Here is a 24456-nt window from a genome sequence, read left to right as displayed (position 1 = left end):
GTTCTTTATTCTTGCTGTTTATTTCATTTTCATTCTCTACCTGTTCCTTGTACAACATGGAATATTTCTTGTAAGACTGTGCCAATATCTTATTTGGCTATAATTGTCTCATGCATGGGGAAGGGATTAAGAATTAAATTCTTGAAACTGATATATCTTTTGAGGGCCCAGGTTTTGAGGGGAAGGTTTCATGAGTCAAGTGAGTTGAACTGGTCTAGCGTCTAGAAACCAGGGACTGTGTCCTCATTAGGGCAAAGGGAATAGTTTTTTTCCCTTTGAAAAAGTGGTGATGGGCATTCCCTGGCAGTCCAGTGGTTAGGACTCAGCCTTTTGACTGCAGAGGGCCTGGGTTCAGTCCCTGGTCAGGGAACTAAGATCCCACAAGCCGTGTGGTACAGTCAAAATAAAAAATAATAATTAAAAAGAAAAGTGGGAAAAAGAACGTGGTCATACTGGCTCCATGCCTCAAAAACAGGTTTGGTGTCTCAGAAACTTCTACTTAAGTGCCTCTTAGGTTTGGAAGTCTGCAGCTTTGCTTATAGCTTGGTCCTGACTGAGTTTTCTGATCCAGTCATTATGACTAAGTAATCAAAAACTTCAGTGAGCAAAAGCTTAGATATGTTATCTTTAACTATTCATACACTTTTCGAGTTTACAAGAGTGGCTCAGAGGGTCCAGTCCTACTTCTTCTGCATGGAGGAGGCCACTCTGCCCTTTCTTGGGCTGTGTTCACGGTAAGTAAGCAGTTGATAGTGGAAGTTAATGTTAGTTAGCACAATCATTATTTACTTGGGGATGAATTTGACTAGCCTAACTTTCTTCTGTGTTCATTCACTTAGCTTCATATAAGATGGTTAGGGATGTAAGTCGATTTCAAACATTTATCATCATAGGCCAAAATCATGTGTTCTTTAAACTAGAGGATTTTAACTGGAGTGAGCTTTAGCACATGAATTCTTCAGTTTATAAAATGTTCTATATATATTGCACTGGGATGAGGGGGATGGAACTCTCCAAAGTTGGGAACTGTGTCTCAGTGATTTAAGTAATGGATAAGCAGACAGTCTTTTTGGGTGCTTCGGTAGAGATAATGTCTGTCCTTTGTCTCCCTAATAGAGCCTGCTATAGTACTTAACACATCGAAATGCCCCATATATATTTGGAAAGTGTTCCTTCTTTTTTAAATAATGTTTATATTTTAATGGTACTAGTGAGCTACTAGGAAGTAATATTTGGTTGATGATACCCTGGTCTAGAGTACAGAATATGTGTCTCTGTGAGTACTGCCAGTTGTAGATCTTCCCAATATTCTTGACTCTGGGGTAGGGTAGCCCATATATAAGGGGAGATACTGTTGAAGAAGATACTGGCAACATTCCTATCTAAAATGAAATTGTCATCTCTTCTTGTGTGTATCAAGCAGATATACATATGTCTTCTACTTACCACTAGTGAGTCTGAAGGACAGAAAGTGGGAGCAAGTAAGAATGCAGCACTATATACCTGGAGCCAGATAGCTGTGGAGTTGAGGAGGGCCCTGAATATATCATTTCATTCCTGGCAGCAGGATTATTGGAATTAAGTATAAAGGTGCCTTCTCATGTCTTCTATTAGACCATGAATTCCTTGAGAACAGGGATAATGTCTTACTTCTTTTGTTTCCCAAATTCCTGAAACAGTTTTTGACACATAGGCACTTACTTAACCATTATTAAATTATTGAATGATTTGGCCCTTGTCTTGTTTGCTACTTCCTTTCTCTTACTGTGGAATGTAGCTGTATGATTTGCCTGTAAGTGCTAGACTCTTTCATGTCTCTAGACCTGTGTTATCTGGTAGAAATATAATGTGAGCCACACATGTAATTTTAAATTTCCTAGTAGGGACATTAAATAGATAAAAAGAAACATGTGAAATAATTTTTAATATATATTTTATTTTACCCATTGTACCCCAAATATTATAATTTCAACAGATAATCAATATAAAAATTACTGTTGAGATATTTCACATTATTTTTTATACTGTCTTTGAAATCCAGTGTATATTTTATACTTATAACACATCTCAGTTTGGACTAGCCACATTTCAAGTTCTTAGTAGCATGGCTTTAGTCATTTACATCCCTCAACTAGATTGTGAGTTTTTTTGGAGGCAAAACCAGAGTTTATTTATTCTGGGAACATATTGTATACTCAAGGAATGTTTTTTGAGTGAACAGGTAACAGCAACATGTGCCTGTTCCTAATTTAGCAACTATAGTATCAATAGTAAACACTTAAAAAGTAGTGAAAATCAGCCTTCAGTCCTTTTCAGTTTTGGTACCTCTGAAGGACCTGGGACCAACCAAGTATGAACTGATTGAAGCCAAGAATTGGATCTGTAGTATCTGCTGATTCCTGTTTCTTTTCCCAGTTAATTCAGTTCATGTTAGCAAATATTTATGAATGTATTCTGTATTTCAGGTTTTGTGCTGGGTTACTAAGGACAGAGAAATGAGAGTTCACTCTTTAATAAGATCAGCCAATCAGCAAATACTTAAACCACTACTTTGTGCCAGGCATTATGCTAGGTGCTATAGATACATTGGAGAATTAAATGTATCTTCTTGTTGTTTTTTTTTTTTTGCGGTACACGGGCCTCTCACTGCTGTGGCCTCTCCCGTTGCGGAGCAACAGGCTCCGGACACGCAGGCCCAGCGGCCACGGCCCACAGGCCCAGCCGCTCCGCGGCACGCGGGATCCTCCCGGACCGGGGCACGAACCCGTGTCCCCTGCATTGGCAGGCGGACTCCCAACCACTGCGCCACCAGGGAAGCCCCTCTTGTTTTTATATGATGTTTTAAGTCTATTGGGGAAAATAGGAAAAATGGAGATAACATATATATATATAGATAATACAGCAAAAATTTTAAGAAGCTTTTATCTCAGACTGGGATTTGAATCTCAACACAACTTAATCTATCATGCTTTAGTTTCTTAATTTGTAAAATGGATATAATACTACCTAGTTAATAGAGTGGTTATGAGACTGAACAAAAGATATGAGGTTCTTGATAAAGTGCTTGACTCAAGCACTCAGTTGTCAGGACTGCCCTGGTGGTCCAGTGGTTAAGAATCCGCCTTCCAATGCAGGGGATGCAGGTTAGATCCCTGGTCAGGGAACTAAGATCCCACATGCCACAGGGCAACTAAGCCCACGCACTCTGGAGCCAGCATGCCACAACTAAGACCCGACACAGCCAAATAAATATTTTTTTTAAAAAAGCACTCAGTTGTTAGATGAGTTTATAGCATCTATGTACAAGATACAAAAGTAATAGAGGAGGGAATTATTAACTCTGATGATGGTTGAGGGGGGAGATTAAAGAAAGTTTCATAAGAGAAGGGACATCTGGGCTTTAAAGACTGAATAGAAATTAGATTAGTAGAGAGGCATTTCAAGGAGAGATGAGTACAAAGGCAGTGAAGAGTGTAACAGTGAAGTATGTTTTGGAAGTTATAAGTAGCTCGAGTATAAAGTATAAGGGTAGGGAGCAGGGAAAGAGGTGACTAGAGAGATCACAGGAACAAAATTATGGGAGGGCCTTGTATGCCTGGCTAGGGAATTGCACCCCTATCCTTTAGTTCAGGGTAATAGAGGGAGCTATTTTTAAACACAAAACTTCTCCTGTCCATAAACTTATTTTAGGCATGTCAGAATTAGAGAAGGGGTATCAAAAGTCTGATTTGCATGAAACAATTGCAAACACACCGAGATTGTAAAGTTCTGGGAAACTGAGCATTATGATACACATCTACCTACTTGTGTAATTGAGTATCGCTGTTTTAGGCAATGGGAAGTCATTGAAGAGCTTTAGAATAATCAGGATGCTAGTGTAGATGATGGGTTGGGCAGGAGACATAAATGGAGACAGAGACTAGTTAAAAGGCTGTCTCTTATTAATTCTAAATATTTGATATCTTATGGAATGTTAGTTTCTTTTCCCAAGGAGAAAGTTTAATTAAAATTTTTCACCACGTAAAAGTACTACTTAGAGTAGTACTGTTTTAAGTTACCCAATTCATTTGTGAAGGTAACATCAGTCTAATACCAAAACCAGGCAAAGACTGCAAGAAAACTGTGAGCCAATTTCGGTTATAAAATAGATGCAAAATCCTAAATAAAATAACAGCAGATCAACTCCAGTAGTGTAGTAAAATAGTAATACATTGACCAACTAGGTTTTATCCCAGGAATGTGAGAATGGTCCAGCATTAGAAAATCTATCAGTGTAATTAATCTCTCGCCTCATTTGATACGAAAAAAGGACTTGATCAAGTACAACACCCAGTATGTTGAAAACTCTTGGCAATTAGGAATAGATGAAAAACTTTCTTAACTTTATTAAGTTTATATACCAGAAAATTACATAAATATACCTAGTGGTAAAACAGACACTTTTAAAGTCAGAGACAAGATAGGGGTGCTATTTTCAACAGTATACTGGAGCTTCTAGCCAAACAATAAAACAAGAAGGAAAAATGAGTTTTAAAGTTTTGAAAAGAGTGAGAACTGTCATTACTTGTAAATACTGTCTCTCTAGAAAACCAAAGAAAATCAACTGGCAAACTACTAGTGAAGCCATAGTTTACAAAGTAAATACAAAAAAATCTACTTTTCCTAAATATTAGCAGTTACTGGATTTGGAAATATAAGAGGAAAAATTATTCTATCCATAAAAGTGACAAAACTATAAAATAACTGGGAATAAGTCTTATTTGTTTTAACTTATAAGACATTTATGGAGGAAACAGTACAGAAGAATATAAAGGAAAACCTGAATAGAGAAATAAATCATGTTCCTGTATGAATCTAACTCCCCTAAATCTCAATGGGATTTTTCATGAGACTCTAAAATTCACACAGAATAAATGCCCAGTGATTGCTGAGATAATTTTGAAAAAGAGCAAGAGGGAAGGGACTTGCCCTCTCATATATCAGAACATATTCTAAAACTCTATCAATAGTATGGTTATTGGCAGAAAGAATCAAGAAATAGGCCCATGTTTAAAAATAAGTTAATATAAAAAAACCCAAATGGATTAAACTACTGAATTTAAAAAACAAACTGTAAGAATATTCATGTATGATCTTGGAGCAGCCAGAAGAAGAAAAAGCCATAAAAGAAAGGTTGATAAATTCAACTTTGCCAAAATGAAAAACTCCTAGACAAGATATCTTAAAATTAGAACACAAGCTATGTGCTAAGTAAAAAGTATTTGAAATACGTGCAATATGAATAACAGACAAAGGGTTAACAGTTTCATTATATTAAAAAAAACTACCGGGACTTCCCTGATGGTCCAGTGGTTAAGAATCCGCCTTCCAATGCAGGGGACATGGGTTTGATCCCTGGTTGGGGAACTAAGATCCCACACGCTGTGGGGCAACTAAGCCTGTGCGCTCTAGAGCTCGCGTGCCACAACTAGAGAGCCCACAAGTCCACGTGCTCTGGAGCCCACATGCTGCAACTACTGTGCCTGCGTGCTCTGGAGCCTGTGTGCCACAACTAGAGAGAAGCCCGTGCATCGCAATGAAGAGCCTGCGCACCGCAACGAAGACTCCACACAGCCAAATAAATAAACATTAAAAAAAAAACAACTCCCAAAAAGCAGTAAGAAAAAGATAATCCGGTAGAAAAATGAGCAAGAGATACGAAGTGGTAGTTCACAGAAGAGGGAATATAAATAACTGATAAACTTATAAAAATGGGTCTACCTTACTATTTTTTTAACGTTTTTATTGGAGTATAATTGCTTTACTATGGTGTGTTAGTTTCTGCTTTATAACAAAGTGAATCAGTTATACATATATCCCCATATCTCTACCTTACTATTAATGAGTAAAATATAAACTAAAATAAAAGAATACCACTTTTCACTTATCAGATTAGCCAACATTATAAAGTTTGAGGATTTTATGTGTCTGTGAGGATACCTATTTCTCCACACCTTCACCAATACCTCTCAGAACCTGTTTTGTCAGCAACAAAATTTGGGCTAATATTTTCCCAGCCTACTTCTCAGGGAGATAATTTAGTGAGATAATAAAGTGGTACAGAATACCCAGATCTAACTTCCAGTCTTGACTCTTATTCTCTACTCTAGAGCTAGGCTAAACTTTGTACCTTAGAATCACTTGGGGAACTCTAAAATGCGTTGATATCCTGGACCCCTACCCAGATCACTTAAATCAGAATTTCTGGTGGGTTAGTACCTGGGTAGCAGTATTTCCTGAAGCTCCTTATGTGATTCTGTTATGCAGCCAGGGTTGTGAACCACCTGGAATCAGGCTGTTCAGACTTTAATTTTGGCCTCACCACTTATTAGCTGTTTGTCCCTGGGCAAGTTACCAAACCTCTGTGTAAAATGTTCTCACTTGTAACATGATGAAAATTGTATCTAAATAAAAGAGTTGTGAGGAGAAAGTTAGATAATTCATTTGAAGCAATTAGATTGGTGCCTGATACATAGTAAGATTTAATAAAAATTACATTCTACTGTTGTTGCTGTTATTACTAACACCACAACTTCTATTGAGAAAATGGTTGGATAAGTCTAGTTCTTAAATAGCTGCTTTTTACTCAACCATTCCAGAAGTGGCAGAGTTGTACTATTTGAAGCGAGATCTAGAGGCATAGACATGCTCTCACAATTTTTCATTATCTATAAAATGTATTACTTTCTGAATTTACTTTGCTCATTCATTGATTACTAGTGTTCCTCCACCAAACTAGAATGTAAACGTCATGAGAGCAGGAACATTGACTGTCTTTTTCATACTGTAACCCCATTACTCAATTGGTGCCAGACTTTTAGCAGATGTACTTTAGATTTGTTAAATAAGTGAGTGAAAAATCTGTTTTTAGTATTATTGTCAGTGTTTTCTGACAGACACATAAGATTTTGAATTCTTGCTTTCAATTTAAAATTGGAATTGACATTTACTGCCTTCAAATGAATATTTTGTTGCTGTTTTGTGGACCTAGTTTTACCTTTCTTTTTTAAAGTACAGCACTCAGGCAAATTTGACACTGTCTTTGCCACTTAATTTTATTTCCAAAATACAGATTTGTTTTTGGCATTTAAAGCTTTAGTACCACCATAATGCATTAAATAACTCCTGTAAATTAGCTTTCAGGAGCAAATAGCAAAGTATATTAGAATTTTAGTCCTTTGTTCTCTTTAAAGATATTCATTAGTTAGAGTAATAGAAGTAGAACCAGACTTGATTTTCTAGGTGATTTTTAAAATATGATTAAATACACTAACAATGAATTATCTGGGAAAGAAATAAAGAAAACAATCCCATTTACAATAGCATCAGAAAATAAAATGCTTAGGAATAAATTTAACCAAGGAGGTGAAAGATCTGTACATTGAAAATTATAAGACATTGATGAAAGAAATTGAAGAAGACACAAACAAATAGATAGCCCATGTTCATGGATCATGAGAATTAATATTGTTAAAATGTCTGTACTACACAAAGCCATCTACAGATTCAATGCAATCCCCTTCAAAATTCCAATGACATTTTTCACAGAAATAGAAAAAACAATCCTAAAATTTCTATGGAACAACAAAAGACCCCAGGTAGCCAAAGCAATCCTGAGAAAGAACAAAGCTAGAGGCAACACAATTCCTGATCTCAAACTTTATTACAAAGTTATAGTAGTCAAAATAATATTGTACTGGCATGAAAATAGAAACATAGGCCAATGGAACAGAATTGAAACCTCAGGAATAAACCCACACATATACAATCAACTAATAATTGACAAGGGATCCAAGAAGACTCAATGAGGAAAAGATAATCTCTAAAATAAATGGTGTTGGGAAAACTGAATAACTCCATGCAGAAGAATGAAATTAGACCCCTATCTTACATCACTCACAAAAATTACTTTGAAATGGATTAAAAACTTAAATGTAAGACCTGAACCTATAAAACTACTGAAAGAAAACAAGGAGAAAGCCCTGTGGCAGTGATTTTTGGATATGGCACCAAAAGTGCAAGCAACAAAAGCAATAATAAACAAGTTGGGACTACATCAAACTAAAAAGCTTCTGCACAGAAAAAAAAGAAAGAAAGAAAAAAAAAGTCAGCAAAATAAAAATGCAGCCTACAGAATGGGAGAAAATATTTGCAGACCATTTATCTGATAAGGGATTAATATCCAAAATATATAAGGGACTCATACAATTCAATAGCAAAAAAAACCAATCCAATTTAAAAGTGGACAAAAGACTTGAATAGACATTTTTCCAAAGAAGACATACAAATGGCAACCAGGTGCATGAAAAGATAGTCACTATCACTAATCATCGGGAAAATGCAAATCAAAACCACAATGAGATATCACCTCACACCTATTAAAATGGCTATTAAAAAGGCAAGAAACAAGTGTTGATGAGCCTGTAGAGAAAAAGGAACCCTTCTGCACTGTTGATGGGAATGTAAATTGGTATAGCCAAACTATGGAAAACAGTATGGAGTTTCTTCAAAAAATTAAAAATAGTACTCCCGTAAGATCCAGCAATTCCACTTCTGTATATCTGCAAGAAATGAAAAAATGATCTTGAAGAGATAGCTGCACCTCCATGTTCACAGCAATGTCATTTGCAATAACCACAACATGGAAACAACCTAAGCATCAATCAGTGGATGAATGGATAAAGAAAATGTCACACACACACACACATAGAGGGATATTCAGCCATGAAAAAGGGAATCCTGCCTTTTGCAATAACATGGAGGACCTTCAGGGCATTATGCTAGGTGAAATAAGATAGAGAAAGACAAATATTGTGGAATCTAAAATGTATACGTGGAATCTAAAAATGCTGAATTCATGAAATAGAGATAAGAATGGTGGTTGTCAAGGGCTGGGAGGTGAGGGAAATGGGGAGACGTCGGTGAAAGGGTACAAACTCCCAGCTATAAGATGAATTAGTTCTGGGGATCTAATGTACAGGATGGTGACTGTAATTAATTATACAGTATTAATACTTGAAAGTTGTTAAGAGAGTAGATCTTAAATGTTGTGTCCCCCCACCCACACACACACAAATGGTAATTATGTGAGGGGATGGAGATTATTGTGGTAACCATTTTGCATTATACACATATATCAAATTATCCCATTGAACACCTTAAACTTACATATGTTATAAATCAATAATATTTTGACAGAGCTGGGGAAAATGATCATAGGAAATATCCAAAGAGATGACATATGGATGGCAAATCAGAGGAGTTTTTTCTCCTCTCTTATTAATTTTCTAAATTTTCAACATTTTTTATGATGAACATTTATATTCAAAATATGTTTTAATCAGTTAAAAATAAAATGAGGGGAAAATGTGATTTAAGAGTTCTGATTTGTTTTATGGTATACATTGACTGTTATGTTAGTAACTTACCTTGATTCTGGTCTTATTTTTGTTACTAGTTGCATGACCCTGAGCAAATAATTTCCTTTCTCTTGACTTCAGTTTCCTCATTCATAAAATGTAAGAGTTAGCCTAGATAGTTTTCCTATCTTATTCTTAAAAGTTAAAAAAGTGTTGATGACATTTACTAACACCAATTGTGATATATTATTGTCAAAGAAACTAGTTCATTTGAGGAAGAAGATCCTCAATTATTTCAGGCTTGTTTAAACCTCTGAAATTATACTTCCTCATGATATTATGATTTCTTTTTCAATATATTTTTATTTAACTGGTACAAACTTATGTGTATTCCTGCTCTGTCTTAAGTGAATCTTTGGTAGATTTCATGACTTGTGCTGCTTTCAAGGTTATTTCATGATCTGAGTGTCACATTTGTGTGATATCCTGAGCCTAGATATAAACTGACTCATGGTCCTTATCTAGAGAATTTCCCTTCCAGATTAGGGAAAAGATAACCAGTGAGTATGGATGAAAATCATAAGTAATAGTAAAGCTCAGAGGGTCATTGTATAAAGGTGCTTATTCTGTTTTATGAAAAGCTAGGAAGAGTTAAGTTTTAAAGAGGGATTTAGGTGGAGAAAGCCATATTTTGAAGTTGGGATATAACCAGAATATGCACACAAAAAGCAGAGAATCATAATTTTTAAAATTTTGCTTTAAAGTGGAAAGTCTCTTGATTCTCTTGATCCTTGAATTCTGATAGCAGTTCATCTGACAAAGTTACATTGGTAATGGGGAAAGATTTGCTAACCCAGATGTATCTGAATACTTTTCCTTTTCCTCTTCCTCCTAGGCAGCAATCATTAGTAGGGTTCAATGTAGGATTGTGGCTTTGGATCTTCGAGGTCATGGTGAGTGAAGTTCTTAATTAGTCACTGACTCAATGATATATTTGCCAAGCCCTTTGAATAGTGTTAAATATTACAGATTTCATTGTGGCCTGGGCTGTTCCATTTGTGCATTTAGAGGGAAGTCCTAGCTTTCAGTTTTCATAAATATTTTTATACACACACATATATATATATTGTTGTTTAGCTAAGAAAATGTTCACTAACGTAACCAAATTCTGATGCTGGTGATGTATGAGGAATGTGGAAAAATCTTTGCTACTGTAATTATCCTTCTTCAGATGGCCAACTATAAAGATACGTCTGTAACAGAAAATCCTTGCTATGCCCATCATATACCATTATAAAATTCCCATTTCATTATCCCAAGGTGAGATTTTTTGAAAGCAAATACTCTTGCTTTTATGATTTATCTTCATGGGAATTTTATTTTTTAAATATTTTCTTTTTAGGTGAAACAAAAGTCAAGAATTCTGAAGACCTGTCTGCAGAAACCATGGCAAAGTAAGTAATCTAATACTGTTTATACAATCACCTGGCTTCCATTACTATTATAAATAATAGTATATCTTTATCGCTCTCCTGGTGAGATTGTTGAACAACAAATAACACAGAGAAAATTTTACTTCTTTTCTCTATATCTGGTGTTTCTTTACTATTTAATATTGAAAGAAACCTCCATCTTCCTTGGTATATTCAATGTGATGGTCATCACTTAAAGCATTTGAAAATTCTTCAAGGCACAGTTTAGTTTGTGTTGGCTTTTGAAAAGTTTTCTTCTGTTGACAGAGTTGAATAGAATCTGAATATCTATTGGGGACCCATGCTTGAAAAGTAGTTGTATGCAAAGGGCTCTGTAAGACATTAAGATATCCTGCCCACATTCTTTGTCAAGCGTTATAGTAAGACAAAAACAGGGTGTTAAAGAATAACTGATTATACCCTGGGCCTCAAAGTAAAAGATGAGTATAGCACATGCAGTGGCTCTCAAACCTGGCCACTCATCAGAATCATCTGAGAAGTGATTGAAGTACAGATGATTTGGCCCTACCCCAGACCTATTGAATTAGTGCTTCTACCAGTGGGTCTGGGCATTTAGATTTTGATAAATTTCTATAAAGGAATCTGTTGCAGCCAGTCCCATGACTGGTGTTTGGAGACCACTATTCTATATTGTAAACAGGATTTTTCCAACTACCCTGCTTTTAATACATACTCTCTCATGTGCTTAATGCATGCTCTCTCAAGTGTATTTTTGGCACCAAAAATATCTTGTCCCTTTTTACTTTAGCAGCTTTAATCCATGAGTAAACTATGCTTCCTTCAGAACCCAAAGTCATGTGACCATAATTGTATTGTTATAGTAGGTGTTATTTATGTATTGTATAGTAGGTGCTATTTATGTGCTTCATTAAGTGTAAATTAAACATTTGTTAAGGATAAATTATTTTAATTAGTCTGTAGTGTAAATATTATCACTTTTTTGCCAATGAGGAAACTGGCTCAGATGGGTTGAATAACTGCATGAGGTCCCACAGTTAATAGACTAGAATTGTGATCATTCAACCATAGTGCTTGGCAGAGAGAGAGAAACAACACTGTGAGAGGACCATTCCACTCAATAAACATGTGCCTGAGAAACCATGAAAAGAGAGCCAAGAATCTGCTCCCTCAGTTGTTCCTTTGTAAGGTGAGAACAATAAAGCCCAAAATAATCAAGCTTGTTAGTGATACCTATAGAAAGATTTGTGAATAAGTTTTAAAGCGTTTCTTGACTGTTGACAAAAAAGTGAAATACATCATCTAAGTGGCCAGGCAGTCAGACAAGGGTGATGATGGCTTAACTGACATTCAAGAAGAAATTAAAGAATTAATTGATGACCTTAAGGAAACATTGCCTAATAATGTATCAGTCTGGGACAATCAGGAGAGAGAAACCACACAGTAATTTAAACAAGGAAAGTTTAATATAAAGATTTGTTAACTGTAACAGGATTGGAGTACTGAGGAATTGGCTAGTAAGAAGTAAAGAATAGAGGGTTAATTAACTTGATTGTGGGAATCATGTCACAGTGTATACGTATGTCAAATCATCATATCGTATACTTTAAATATATTACAATTTTACTTATCAGTTATATCTCAGACAGCTGGAAAAAAACTTGAAAAACAGAGAGAAGTAAAGACTAGGAATAGCAGATGTAAGAAGCAGCCACTTCATATTTCCCCTCAGACTGAGATAGAACCTGAGTGGAAGAGGTTGAGATCTAGACCTTGTTGGAGAAGGCACAATGGTGGCTTACTGAAGGCAGAGAAGTCACTTGGATACTATGTTACATGGCAGAACTTGTCAGAAATCTGCCCTTTCGGGTGCAGGAGAAGCTGTTCACAGGGAGGTATCTCACCAGTGGCACTTTGCAACAAAAATATTGGGGGTGGTTCCAGATATCTGCTGTACAACATAATGCCTACAGTTGTTTTTTTTTTAAATTTATTTATTTAATTTATTTATTTTTGGCTGCTTTGGGTCTTCGTTGCTGCTTTCTCTAGTTGCTGTGAGCGGGGGCTACTCTTTGTTGTGGTGCAGGTGCTTCTCATTGCAGTGGCTTCTCTTGTTGCAGAGCTGGCTCTAGGTGCGTGGGCTTCAGTAGTTGTGCACACGGGCACAGTAGTTGTGGCTTGCAGGCTCTAGAGTGCAAGCTCAGTAGTTGTGGCACACGGGCTGAGCTGCTCCGCGGCATGTGGAATCTTCCCGGACCAGGGCTCAAACCTGTGTCTGCTGCGTTGGCAGGCGGATTCTTAACCACTGCACTACCAGGGAAGCCCCAATTATGCACCATTTTTAATATACCAATTATACTTCAATAAAGCTAGAAGGGACCAACAAACACATGAAAGGATGCTCAGTATCACTAATCATTAGAGAAATAAATGCAAATCAAAACTACAATGAGGTATCACCTCACACCAGTCAGAATGGCCATCATCAAAAAATCTACAAGCAATAAATGCTGGAGAGGGTGTGGAGAAAAAGGAACCCTTTTACATTGTTGGTGGGAATGTAAATTGATACAGGCACTATGGAGAACAGTATGGAGGTTCCTTAAAAAAACTAAAAATAGAACTACCATATGACCCAGCAATCCCACTACTGGGCATATACCCTGAGAAAACCATAATTCAAAAAGAGATATGTACCACAGTGTTCACTGCAGCACTATTTACAACAGCCAGGACATGGAAGTAACCTAAATGTCCATCGACAGATGATGGATAAAGAAGATGTGGCAAATATATACAATGGAATATTACTCAGCCATAAAAAAATGAAATGTTGTTATTTGTAGTGAGGTGGATGGACCTAGAGTCTGTCATACAGAGTGAAGTAAGTCAGAAAGAGAAAACTAAATACCATATGCTAACACATATGTATGGAATCTAAAAAAAAAAAAAAAGGTTCCGAAGAACCTAGGCGTAGGACAGAAATAAAGACACAGACATAGAGAATGGACTTGAGGACACAGGGAGTGGGAGGGTAAGCAGGGACAAAGTGAGACAGTGGCATGGACATATATACACTACCAAATGTAAAGTAGATAGTTAGTGGGAAGCAGCCACATAGCACAGGGAGATCAGCTCTGTGCTTTGTGACCACCTAGAGGGGTGGGATAAGAAGGGTGAGAGTAAGACCCAGGAGGGAGGAGGTATGGGGATATATGTATACTTATAGCTGATTCACTTTGTTATACAGCAGAAACTAACACACCATTGTAAAGCAATTATACTCCAAGAAAGATGTTAAAAAAGAAAGAAAAACATTTTGCTAAACATTAAAAAAAAAAAAGATGTTAAAAAAAAACAAAAACAAAGATGAACTTCCCATTAGGTTCAAACAGCTCCCTATACCCCTCCTTCATAGTATTATCCCAGTTTATACTTGGATTTTCAGTACCTCTTTGCTCACTTCCCCTCCCTGCAAACATAAGCTCCATGAAGAAGGGGACTTGTCGGCCCTTTTTACCGCAGTACCCCCAGACCTGCCACAGTACCTGGCCTGTGTAGAAACTCAACAGTGACTTAATAAATGGATCAGTGAGTCCTACTACAAAAAAAAAAAAAGCTAGAGGAGGAAAAGGAACATTGGGGATGGAGGGATGGAGGGATGGAGTGCTTGGAGACGCCTCCTGTGTTGCAGGAGCTAGGCCCTGGGGAAGCTGTGTGTGCTTCAGGTCTTGAGTGCTACACGAACTACAGGAGCTTGTGGAGTCAGTGCAAACCAGGAACAAAACCCTCTTTTTCTGCAGTATCTCTCCTTTGCCCTCTATTGGCATAGCTTAACATCTTGCTGGCTGGCAAAGGAAAACTATTTAAAAGCCTCATCCAGTTTTGCAGAACATGAAATAAAGGGTGAATGAGAGCCAAGAGACAATAAGTTGCTAACTCACACAAAAAGTTAAAAAGAAAATAAATGATTAAAACTTCTATAATAGATGAAGATAATTACTAAAAATCAGAAGAGCCAACAAGTTGGATTCTTGCTGAAATAGTTGAAGCAATAAAACATTTATATTGTTTCTGAGTTCAATCATTCTATGAAACAAAAATCTCAAAATGGGCATCTTATTGGGCAATTAGAGGGGTTTTCAAGTAGCACTGACAGCATGATTTTTGCCTTTGACATCAACTTCAGAACCTAAACCTTACATAAAATGCAACTACACTGAAAGTAGAAGAGCCAAGATCTGAGTTACTCTGATACTCCTTTTTCTGTTATGTCTGTGATATGCTATACTGCTTCTCAGGAAATGAGCTAGTATTAATAAATATGATAGAATCCCCCTAGAAGTCATCTACCAAAATTGTGGTACATCCAGTTACTGACTAGATAATCTTTCATAGCATCCTTTTATTTTACTCATTATTTCTGTTATGAACCAAAAATTTTAGCCTTAAATTTAACTCCAAAGGAATATTAAACTATTATTTGTTTTCGCTTATAAAATTGCGTGTCTTTATCTCGCATTTAGATTGTCTGCAGATGCTACCACTACCCTATTCACATCTGTAATTGTTGTATGAGATTTTTAAGATTAATTCCTTCATAAATAATTAATAACATTTACCTTTTCCATTCTGAATACTGTGGAGACCATATCTGAATGGCTGTGTCCCTACATTCACAACTGCTGTATTTGGCTAACATTGTGTGAGTGCCTGAGATATTTAGTGACACTCAGCAAGACAAAACTGTCTTTTGAAGTTGACTGACTCACCCACTCACAAAAGAAGACAGTAGAGACAGTGGTCTCTAGAAACACACCTTACTTACCTATTGCTATAGCATAGAAGGCCCATATGCAAATAAAAACCAAAGTTCCTGCTTTACTTCTCATTTTCAAAGCTTTGAGGTTTGACTTTGTTAAATAGATCCACTCATAAAGACTGGAACAGAAGCCAATAAAAATTAGCTTTGAACATCTTTCTAGTTTCTCAGAACACTAAATTTGTGTTCATACTTCAAACAACTTTACATAACAAATTGTAAATAATAGTTAACGTTTGAATAGCACTTTACTCTTTTCAAAGTAGTTTTACATTCAGTGTCTCAGTTAATCCTCAAAGCAATCCAGAATAGTAACTGATATTCTTATCTTCATTTTATAGATGTTGAAACTTTATCTGAGAGATTAAGTAGCTAATCCAAGTCCACATAGTAAAAAATAAACTGGGGCTGCAATTCATCTTGTGACGTCAAACTTTACTACATTACAATGCTTAAAATTGTTTTCCTGTTTTATGGATGGGGAAACTGAGGCATAGAGCAGTTAAATGATTTGTCCAGAGTTTCAAGCTTAGGTTTAAAATAAAGATATATGTTTATGTAATTGTACTAAATGTGTGGAATAGTGAAGGTGTGATGTAAAGGAAAATTAGAAAATTTTGGTTCTTAGTCCTTAAACTTCCATTTATCAGAAGAGCTAGCTGTGTGGCTACACTGCGGGGCCGGGGTGTTAGGACGTTTACGTAGGTACATTTGCAAGATGGTCCAGTAGACCTTTACAGTCCTAGGACTGTTAGTTACAGATCAAAAGAGAGAGTTAGGAAATAAAACTATCTTTACAGTGTTGTCAGAGTACATTCCATGCTTTTTTTCCTTCTCTTTGCAGAGATGTTGGCAATGTGGTTGAAGCCATGTATGGGGACCTTCCTCCTCCAATTATGCTCATTGGACATAGCATGGGTGGTGCTATTGCAGTCCACACAGCATCATCCAACCTGGTACCAAGCCTCTTGGGTCTGTGCATGATCGATGTTGTGGAAGGTAAGTTTTTTAGTGCTGAGCAAATCAAAATCTTTGACTTACAGAAAACATCCATGGTAGATTATTGTTATTTTGTTTTTATTCATTATATATGACTTCTCTCATCTCGAAGTATGTCCCTCTGTCTTTTATATCTTTTTTTTAATGTTATTTTGTGGCAGAGGCATTCCCAGTATTTTTTTATTGGGATACAATTGACATATAACTTTGCATTAGTTTCAGCTGTACAAAATAATGATTTAACATATGTATATATTGTGAAATGATCACCACAATATATCTAGTTAACATCTATCACCACACAGTTACATTTTTTTTTTCTCGTGATGAGAACTTTTAAGATCTATTCTCTTAGCAACTTTCAAATATGCAGTACAGTATTAACTATAGTCACTATGCTGTATGTTACATCCCTAGGACTTATTTATTTTATAACTGGAAGATCATACTTTTCACACCTTCACCCATTTTGCCCACACCCCACATTATGTAATAATTTTACATGTCATCAAAAACTCTTCATAAACATCTTTTATGGCTGCATAATATTTCAGTTGTATGTATGTCCCATAATTTTATTTAACATATAAAAAGAAACTGCCATGTCTTTTATGACCCAGCATCAGAAGTCACACTATTGCTCATATAAGTCAGCCAGCCCTATTCAGTGTGGAGGGACTGTTGAATACCAGGAGGCAAAAACCATTGGAGGCCATCTTGGAAGCTGGCTATCACATCAGTCTTCTGAATTTTCTTAAACTGCTTCTTTTTTTTCCCCAAGTGCCACTTAATTCTGCTGTCATTGAGGGGAGATGTACACAGTTGACACATTAAGTATAAATGCTCAGAATATCTTAAGTGTTGTGGTTAAAATTTTTTGTTTAACATCTAGGTACAGCCATGGATGCACTTAATAGCATGCAGAATTTCTTACGTGGTCGTCCTAAAACCTTCAAGTCTCTGGAGAATGCCGTTGAATGGAGGTAACCCACAAATCTATATTGTCTATATTTTAAATGTTAGATTGTAGCTTTCCTTTTTCATTAGCTCAAGCACCAGGTTAAAAGGAATATTTTAGTTCCTATGCCTTAGCTTTATTGTAGTATCAGGTATGGAAACATTTACATAAGGAGCAGATTTTTTAAAAAATATTTTAAATGTTTCAGACTTGGCTCAGTTCTCTAAAACCCATCCTTTTTCCAATACACTATAGTACCTCCTAGAATCTTAATAATTATGGATCATCTGCTGTCTGGCTGTTCCCATCTCTAAGGTGGGAATTTGGACTAAATGAGATTCTAAGGCCTTTTCCATCTCTGATGCTCCATGGCTCTAGATTCACTTTCTGTGTTCCAGAGAAGATGGAGAAACAGATGGTCGTGGGTTTCCTTTTCAGTTTTTATTTGGTTTTTGCATAAGTAAAAACCCTTTGGCTAAATGGTTCTCATAAAAATTACTGACAGAATTGGCTATGGCTTCCACTTAAGTAAAGGCTGTTCAGTTATTAATTATACACTAATTCAATCAATTATTTGAATATTTATTAAATGCATTTATATTTATTGAACACTTTGTGCTAAAGGGTAATGATTCAAAGATGAGTAAAGCACTATCCCTCACCCCAGGATATCAGTCTTGGGATAAAATATCTTTAGTGTCCTGTCTTCCTACCTATCCCTCAAAATCCATTTCTAGTCCCCTCTTCAGAACCCTTCTTATAACTCCTACAAACCACCCAGGTCCCTCCTTCAGCAAAATTGCTAAAGACCTTTAAGTATGTATTATATTGTACTGTTTACCCCTTAAGTCTTCTAATCCTCCTTTAAGGGATATGCTTATATTGTTAATTTTCATTTCTGTCTTAATACCCTTCCTGCATCATAAGGTCAGAAGCTATTCTCTATTTCTTTTGTACTTTCATATAGCATATAGCATACTGCTGGCTGCTTTAGCAGGCAGAATGTATCTGTTTACTGACTCAGAGACATCAAGTGGAAATTAAGGACCTGGTAAATATATCCTGGGGATTCCTCCTAGGACAGAGGATCTCATGCCAAATATGGCTTGCCAGAATGATATTTGTGTTTGATATGGTTGCTTTTGCCTCCCTGTTCACTACTGTGATGCAAGATGTACTCTTGGAAGCACCACAAATCTCTCCATCTTGAGCAGCCACACTGAGAATGCGGCTGCTGCCAGCTCAACATGAACCTTGGGCACCCTGCCTGCTTCCCCAGTAACAACTAGTGAGAAAATTTTCCAAATAACTTAAAATTTATTCAGTAAACATTTTTTTTTTTTTAGTACCTAAGATGTGTCAGTGCCTGATCTAAGAACTGGGGATGAATCAGGCTTAGTTCCTATCATCAAAAAACTGGGAACGTACATACAAGTAAATGCATAAACACACTACAATGAAGAAGGTACAGAAGACAGGCACCCAAACCAGCCTGGGGGTCATGATGAACCTTTTGTTAAGGGGAGACAGAGTCTTGATTCTAGTGCCAGATGTAGGGTAGAATAGACATTCCACTTGTTGAATGTTAAAATATTTTGGGTTCTATGAGAGCCACTGATTTCTAGACACTTTCTGAGCCTAGAATCAAAGAATACAGTGAAGTTTTTGGTAATTATGTTTTGTGTCTGCTGGATATCTGAATCAAGTTTATGACTCATGGCCATTTTGGATATTCTAGATAATTTTTTTTTTTAAAAAGGTGTTGAAATACAAGACCAATCTATTTAAATTCAGTAAAGATTTAAAGCAAAGTGAATTTCTGCTTTTGCCCTCTTGGTCATCCAAATGAGAGGCAGTAGGGTGTAGTCATTAAGAGCCTGGGCTTTGAAATTTGAAAAAGAATAGATACAGGTGTACATATAACTGAATCACTTTACTGTACACCTGAAACTAACACAACATTGTTAATCAACTATACCCCAATTTAAAAAGTTAAAAAAAAAAAAAAGAGCCTGGGCTTTGAGGTCTGATACGGATATGCGTCTTGGTTCCACCACCTGTCTGTTCTGAGGAAAACAGAATAGGGGAAGGAGTGGAGAGTAGGGGTGATAACAAAAGTGAGAAATTGGTTAGGAAATAATTATAGCTGTAGGAAAGAGTAATGATGGTAATCATAGACTATGATGGCAACAGAGGAAGTTATGTGGTCATATTTGGAATGTATTTTGAAGGTAGAGCTGACAGAACTACCTTATGGATAGTGTGTTGGGAGAGGGGGTTGGGGGAGATGCAGTATTCAAGGATGACTTCTAGGTTTTTAGCCTAAGCAGTTGGTGAATGGTAGAGACAAAGAGCAGCAGATTTGAGAGCAGGGTATCAGGATTTTTGTTTGGATAAGCTGAAATGCTTATTATACATCTAAGTGAAAATGTTAAGTAGGCACTTGTATACACTAGTTAGAAGAGGTTGAGCTAGAGATAGATTGGAGAATCATCATCACATAGATAACATTTAAAGCCAAAATATTGAATGCAGTCACCTAGTTGATAGAAAAAGATCCAAGAACTGAGCCTTGGGTTACTCTACAATATTGAGAGCTTGGGAAGGAAAGGAAGATCCAACAAAAGAAACTGAAAAGACACAGTTGGTGAGATAGAAGGAAAGCAAGAGAGCAGCATAGCAAGTGTTTATTATAGAAAGAAGGAGAGGGGATCTAGGTCAAATGCTGCTGAGAGATCAAGTAAGGTAAAGACTAAGAAATGACCATTAGGATGGTCATTGGCATGATGGAGGTGACCTTGACAAAGGAAATCTCAGAAAGTAGGAGATAAAAACCTGATATAAGTTGGGGATATTGGTTGAGGAAAGGATGGGAGGTGACAAAGTAGAGAAAGCATGTAAGATAACTTTTTTGAGAAGTTTTGTTGTATAGGAGAGCAGAGAAATGGGTTAGTATCTAGAAGTGAATATGGGGTTGAAAATGTTTTTAAAGGCTAGAGAAGGTTTTTATTTTTATTTATTTTTTGATGTGGATCATTTAAAAAATATATTCATTCATTCATTAAAATTCATTCATTCATTTAGCTAGCTAGCTACCTGTGCTGGGATCTTTAGCTGTGGCATACAAACTCTCAGTTGTAGCATGTGGGACCTAATTCCCTAACCAGGGATGGAACCTGGGCCCCCTGCATTGGGAGCGCAGAGTGTTAGCCACTGGACCACCAGGGAAGTCCCCTAGAGGATGTTTTTAAAGGATGTTTTATAGTATTCACTAGAGAAAAAAATAACGACATAAGGAAGAGACAGGATAAGTAAAGGAAACGAGGTCTTCATAAACAAGAGAGAATGGGAAACCAGTGCCCAACATTGGCCTTGAATAGGAACAGAGATATTTCACCTATTAAACAGTCTTCAAAGGCAGAGTATATGATTATAAATACTAGTGGATTTGTAGATTCAGTTTGTGGTAGAAAAACGACATAGTAGTTCTGATTACCTCTGTTTATCATTAAAATAAGAAACAAAGTCATTATCTAAGGGGGGGTACACTAAAATTTTATGTGATGTTTTGTTTGTTTTAAGCTAAAAAATGAGATATGAAGAAATGTGTTCTTGTGGGCCTGCTTCAGGTGGTGTTTTCAGTTCCGCCTGGGACATGTAGTCTTTTTGCTTGGGCCTTAGCCAACTCTGAGAAGACTAATCTATATTTATAGAGTCAAAGCTCCTAAGTTCTATCATGGCATGGAAGACCCTCTAGGAGCTAGCCCCTGCATGCCTATCCTTATTCTGTCACACTACTCCTTTACTCTCCTCTGCTCCTCCTTGCACTCTGCCTTCTAAAATCATCCTGCTGACTTTTTCACATCACAGTGTCTTCATTCACAGCGTGCCTTCTGCCTGTTTTGCTCTGACCACCAGCTTTTATCTTCCGCTTAACTTATCTTCAGTCCTCAGTTTAGGCAAGACATTTGGGAAGCTTTCTCTAACCTCATTTAGAATAAAGTGGTTCCTTTGAACCTTGCCTTATTATATTAAAATTATTTGTTGTGTTTCTTTCCCCCACTGAATTATGTGCTTGAGCACAGGCCTGGCACATAGTATCCTACTGGTAAATATTTGCAGAACTGAAGTGATTTTAATGCCTTTACTTAATTTTTACTGCTTGGCTTATAGCCATAATAACCAGGTGGGAAGTAGTGGTAGTCTCCATGGTAAGCTACGTTGGTAACCACACCTTTTAAGTAGATCGCACAGAATCTGCAGAATTATTGATTTGACCCTGGTGACATGATAAGATGGATGCTGAATAACCTCCTCTCTCCTGTCTCACTGTTCTCTTCTAGTGTGAAGAGTGGCCAGATTCGAAATCTGGAGTCTGCCCGTGTCTCAATGGTTGGCCAAGTCAAACAGTAGGTCTTATTTTGCCCCCTTGGGCTGGTTAGAGGCTGAAACAGGGTGAGGGAATTACAGATTGCTTTTATTGTCATATACCTATTCTACCATCTTGGTGAATGCCTTCATTATTTTAGATAATTTTTATAAGTGAGCTCATTAGGGCCAGCTATATAGATTTTCTTTTTTTCTTTCTTCTTTTTTGAAGAAATCCCAAAGCCAAATAATGTCTTCTATATAATACTGGATTACCTTATTAGCACAACCGTAGGTGTTAAAAGGTGAAGAATACCAGAGAAAGGATGTTAAATTAAGTGTTCACTCTAGTGCTGGCAGCTATGGTTTCATTATTTTTTTTTTTAACATCTTTATTGGAGTGTAATTGCTTTACAATGGTGTGTTGGTTTCTGCTGTATAACAAAGTGAATCAGCTATATGTATACATATATCCCCATATCTCCTTCCTCTTGCGTCTCCCTCCCACCCTCCCTATCCCACCCCTCTAGGTGGTCACAAAGCACCGAGCTGATCTCCCTGTGCTATGTGGCTGCTTCCCACTAGCTATCTGTTTTACATTTGGTAGTGTATATATGTCCATGTAACTCTCTCACTTTGTCCCAGCTTACTCTTCCCACTCCCTGTGTCCTCAAGTCCATTCTCTATGTCTGCATCTTTATTCCTGTCCTGCCCCTAGGTTCTTCAGAGCCATTTTTTTTTTTTTAAGATTCCATATATATGTGTTAACATATGGTATTTGTTTTTCTCTTTCTGACTTACTTTACTCTGTATGACAGACTCTAGGTCCATCCACCTCACTACCAATAGTTCAATTTCATTTCTTTTTATGGCTGAGTAATATTCCATTGTATATATGTGCCACATCTTTATCCATTCATCTGTCAGTGGACACTTAGGTTGCTTCCATGTCCTGGCTCTTGTAAATAGTGCTGCAGTGAACAGTGTGTTCCATGTCTCTTTGTGAAGTATGGTTTTCTCAGGGTATATGCCCAGTAGTGGGATTGCTGGGTCATATGGTAGTTCTATTTTTAGTTTTTTAAGGAACCTCCATCCTGTTCTCCATAGTGGCTGTATCAGTTTACATTCCCACCAACAGGGCAAGAGGGTTCCCTTTTCTCCACACCCTCTCCAGCATTTATTGTTTGTAGATTTTTTGATGATGGCCATTCTGACCGGTGTAAGGTGATAGATACCTCATTGTAGTTTTGTTTTGTTTTTAATTTATTTATTTTTGACTGCATTGGGTCTTCGTTGCTGCACATAGGCTTTCTCTAGTTGTGGTGAGTGAGGGCTACTCTTCGTTGCAGTGCGTGGGCATCTCATTGGGGTGCCTTCTCTTGTTGTGGATCCTGGGCTCTAGGCACGTGAGCTTCAGTAGTTGTGTCATGTGGGCTCAGTAGTTGTGGCTCGCGGGCTCTAGAGCGCAAGCTCTGTAGTTGTGGCACATGGACTTAGTTGCTCCACGGCATGTGGGATCTTCCCAGACCAGGGCTTGAACCTGTATTCCCTGCATTGGCAGGCAGATTCTTAACCACTGTGCCACCAGGGAAGCCCTCATTGTAGTTTTGGTTTGCATTTCACTAATGATTAGTGATGTTGAGTGTTCTTTCATGTGTTTGTTGCCAATCTGTATATCTTCTTTGGAGAAATGTCTTTTTAGGTCTTCTGCCCATTTTTGGATTGGGTTGGGTTTTTTTTGATATTGAGCTGCATGAGCTGCTTGTATATTTTGGAGATTAATCCTTTGTCAGTTGCTTCATTTACAAATATTTTCTCCCATTCTGAGGGTTGTCTTTTCGTCTTGTTTATGGTTTCCTTTGCTGTGCAAAAGCTTTTAAGTCTCATTAGTTTCCGTTTGTTTATTTTTGTTTTTGTTTGTTTGTTTGTTTGTTTGCGGTACGCCGGGCCTCTCACTGTTGTGGCCTCTTCCGCTGCGGAGCACAGGCTCCAGACGCGCAGGCTCAGCGGTCATGGCTCACGGGCCTAGCCACTCCGCGGCATGTGGGATCTTCCTGGCCTGGGGCACGAACCCAAGTCCCCTGCATCAGCAGGTGGACTCTCAACCACTGCGCCACCAGGGAAGCCCTATTTTTGTCTTTATTTCCATTTCCTTAGGAGGTGGGTCAAAAAGGACCTTGCTGTGATTTATGTCATAAAGTGTTCTGCCTATTTTCCTCTAAGAATTTGATAGCGTCTGGCCTTACATTTAGGTCTTTAATCCATTTTGAGTTTATTTGTGTATGGTGTTAGGAAGTGTTCTAATTTCATTCTTTTACACGTAGCTGTCCAGTTTTCCCAGCCCCACTTATTGAAGAGGCTGTCTTTTCTCCATTGTATATTCTTGCCTCCTTTATCAAGGATGAGGTGACCATATCTGTGTGGGTTTATCTCTGGGCTTTCTGTCCTGTTCCATTGATA

General features: G+C 37.2%; 1 protein-coding gene across 1 annotated transcript in view; it reads left to right on the top strand.

The window, feature by feature from the left end:
- Positions 1-24456, top strand: part of PPME1 (protein phosphatase methylesterase 1) — a 75886-nt gene that overhangs the window by 33873 nt on the left and 17557 nt on the right. Inside the window, exons 3-8 of the mRNA XM_024761996.1 lie at positions 642-734; positions 10294-10351; positions 10801-10852; positions 16516-16670; positions 17563-17653; positions 21972-22037. Coding sequence (XP_024617764.1) covers positions 642-734; positions 10294-10351; positions 10801-10852; positions 16516-16670; positions 17563-17653; positions 21972-22037 — 515 coding nt within the window. The remainder of the gene's footprint in view (positions 1-641; positions 735-10293; positions 10352-10800; positions 10853-16515; positions 16671-17562; positions 17654-21971; positions 22038-24456) is intronic.

The sequence above is a fragment of the Neophocaena asiaeorientalis genome, unplaced genomic scaffold (assembly GCF_003031525.2).
Source record: "Neophocaena asiaeorientalis asiaeorientalis breed wild unplaced genomic scaffold, Neophocaena_asiaeorientalis_V1.1 scaffold263, whole genome shotgun sequence".
Classification (NCBI taxonomy): Eukaryota; Metazoa; Chordata; class Mammalia; order Artiodactyla; family Phocoenidae; genus Neophocaena; species Neophocaena asiaeorientalis.
This window is presented reverse-complemented; position numbering and strand designations above follow the sequence as displayed.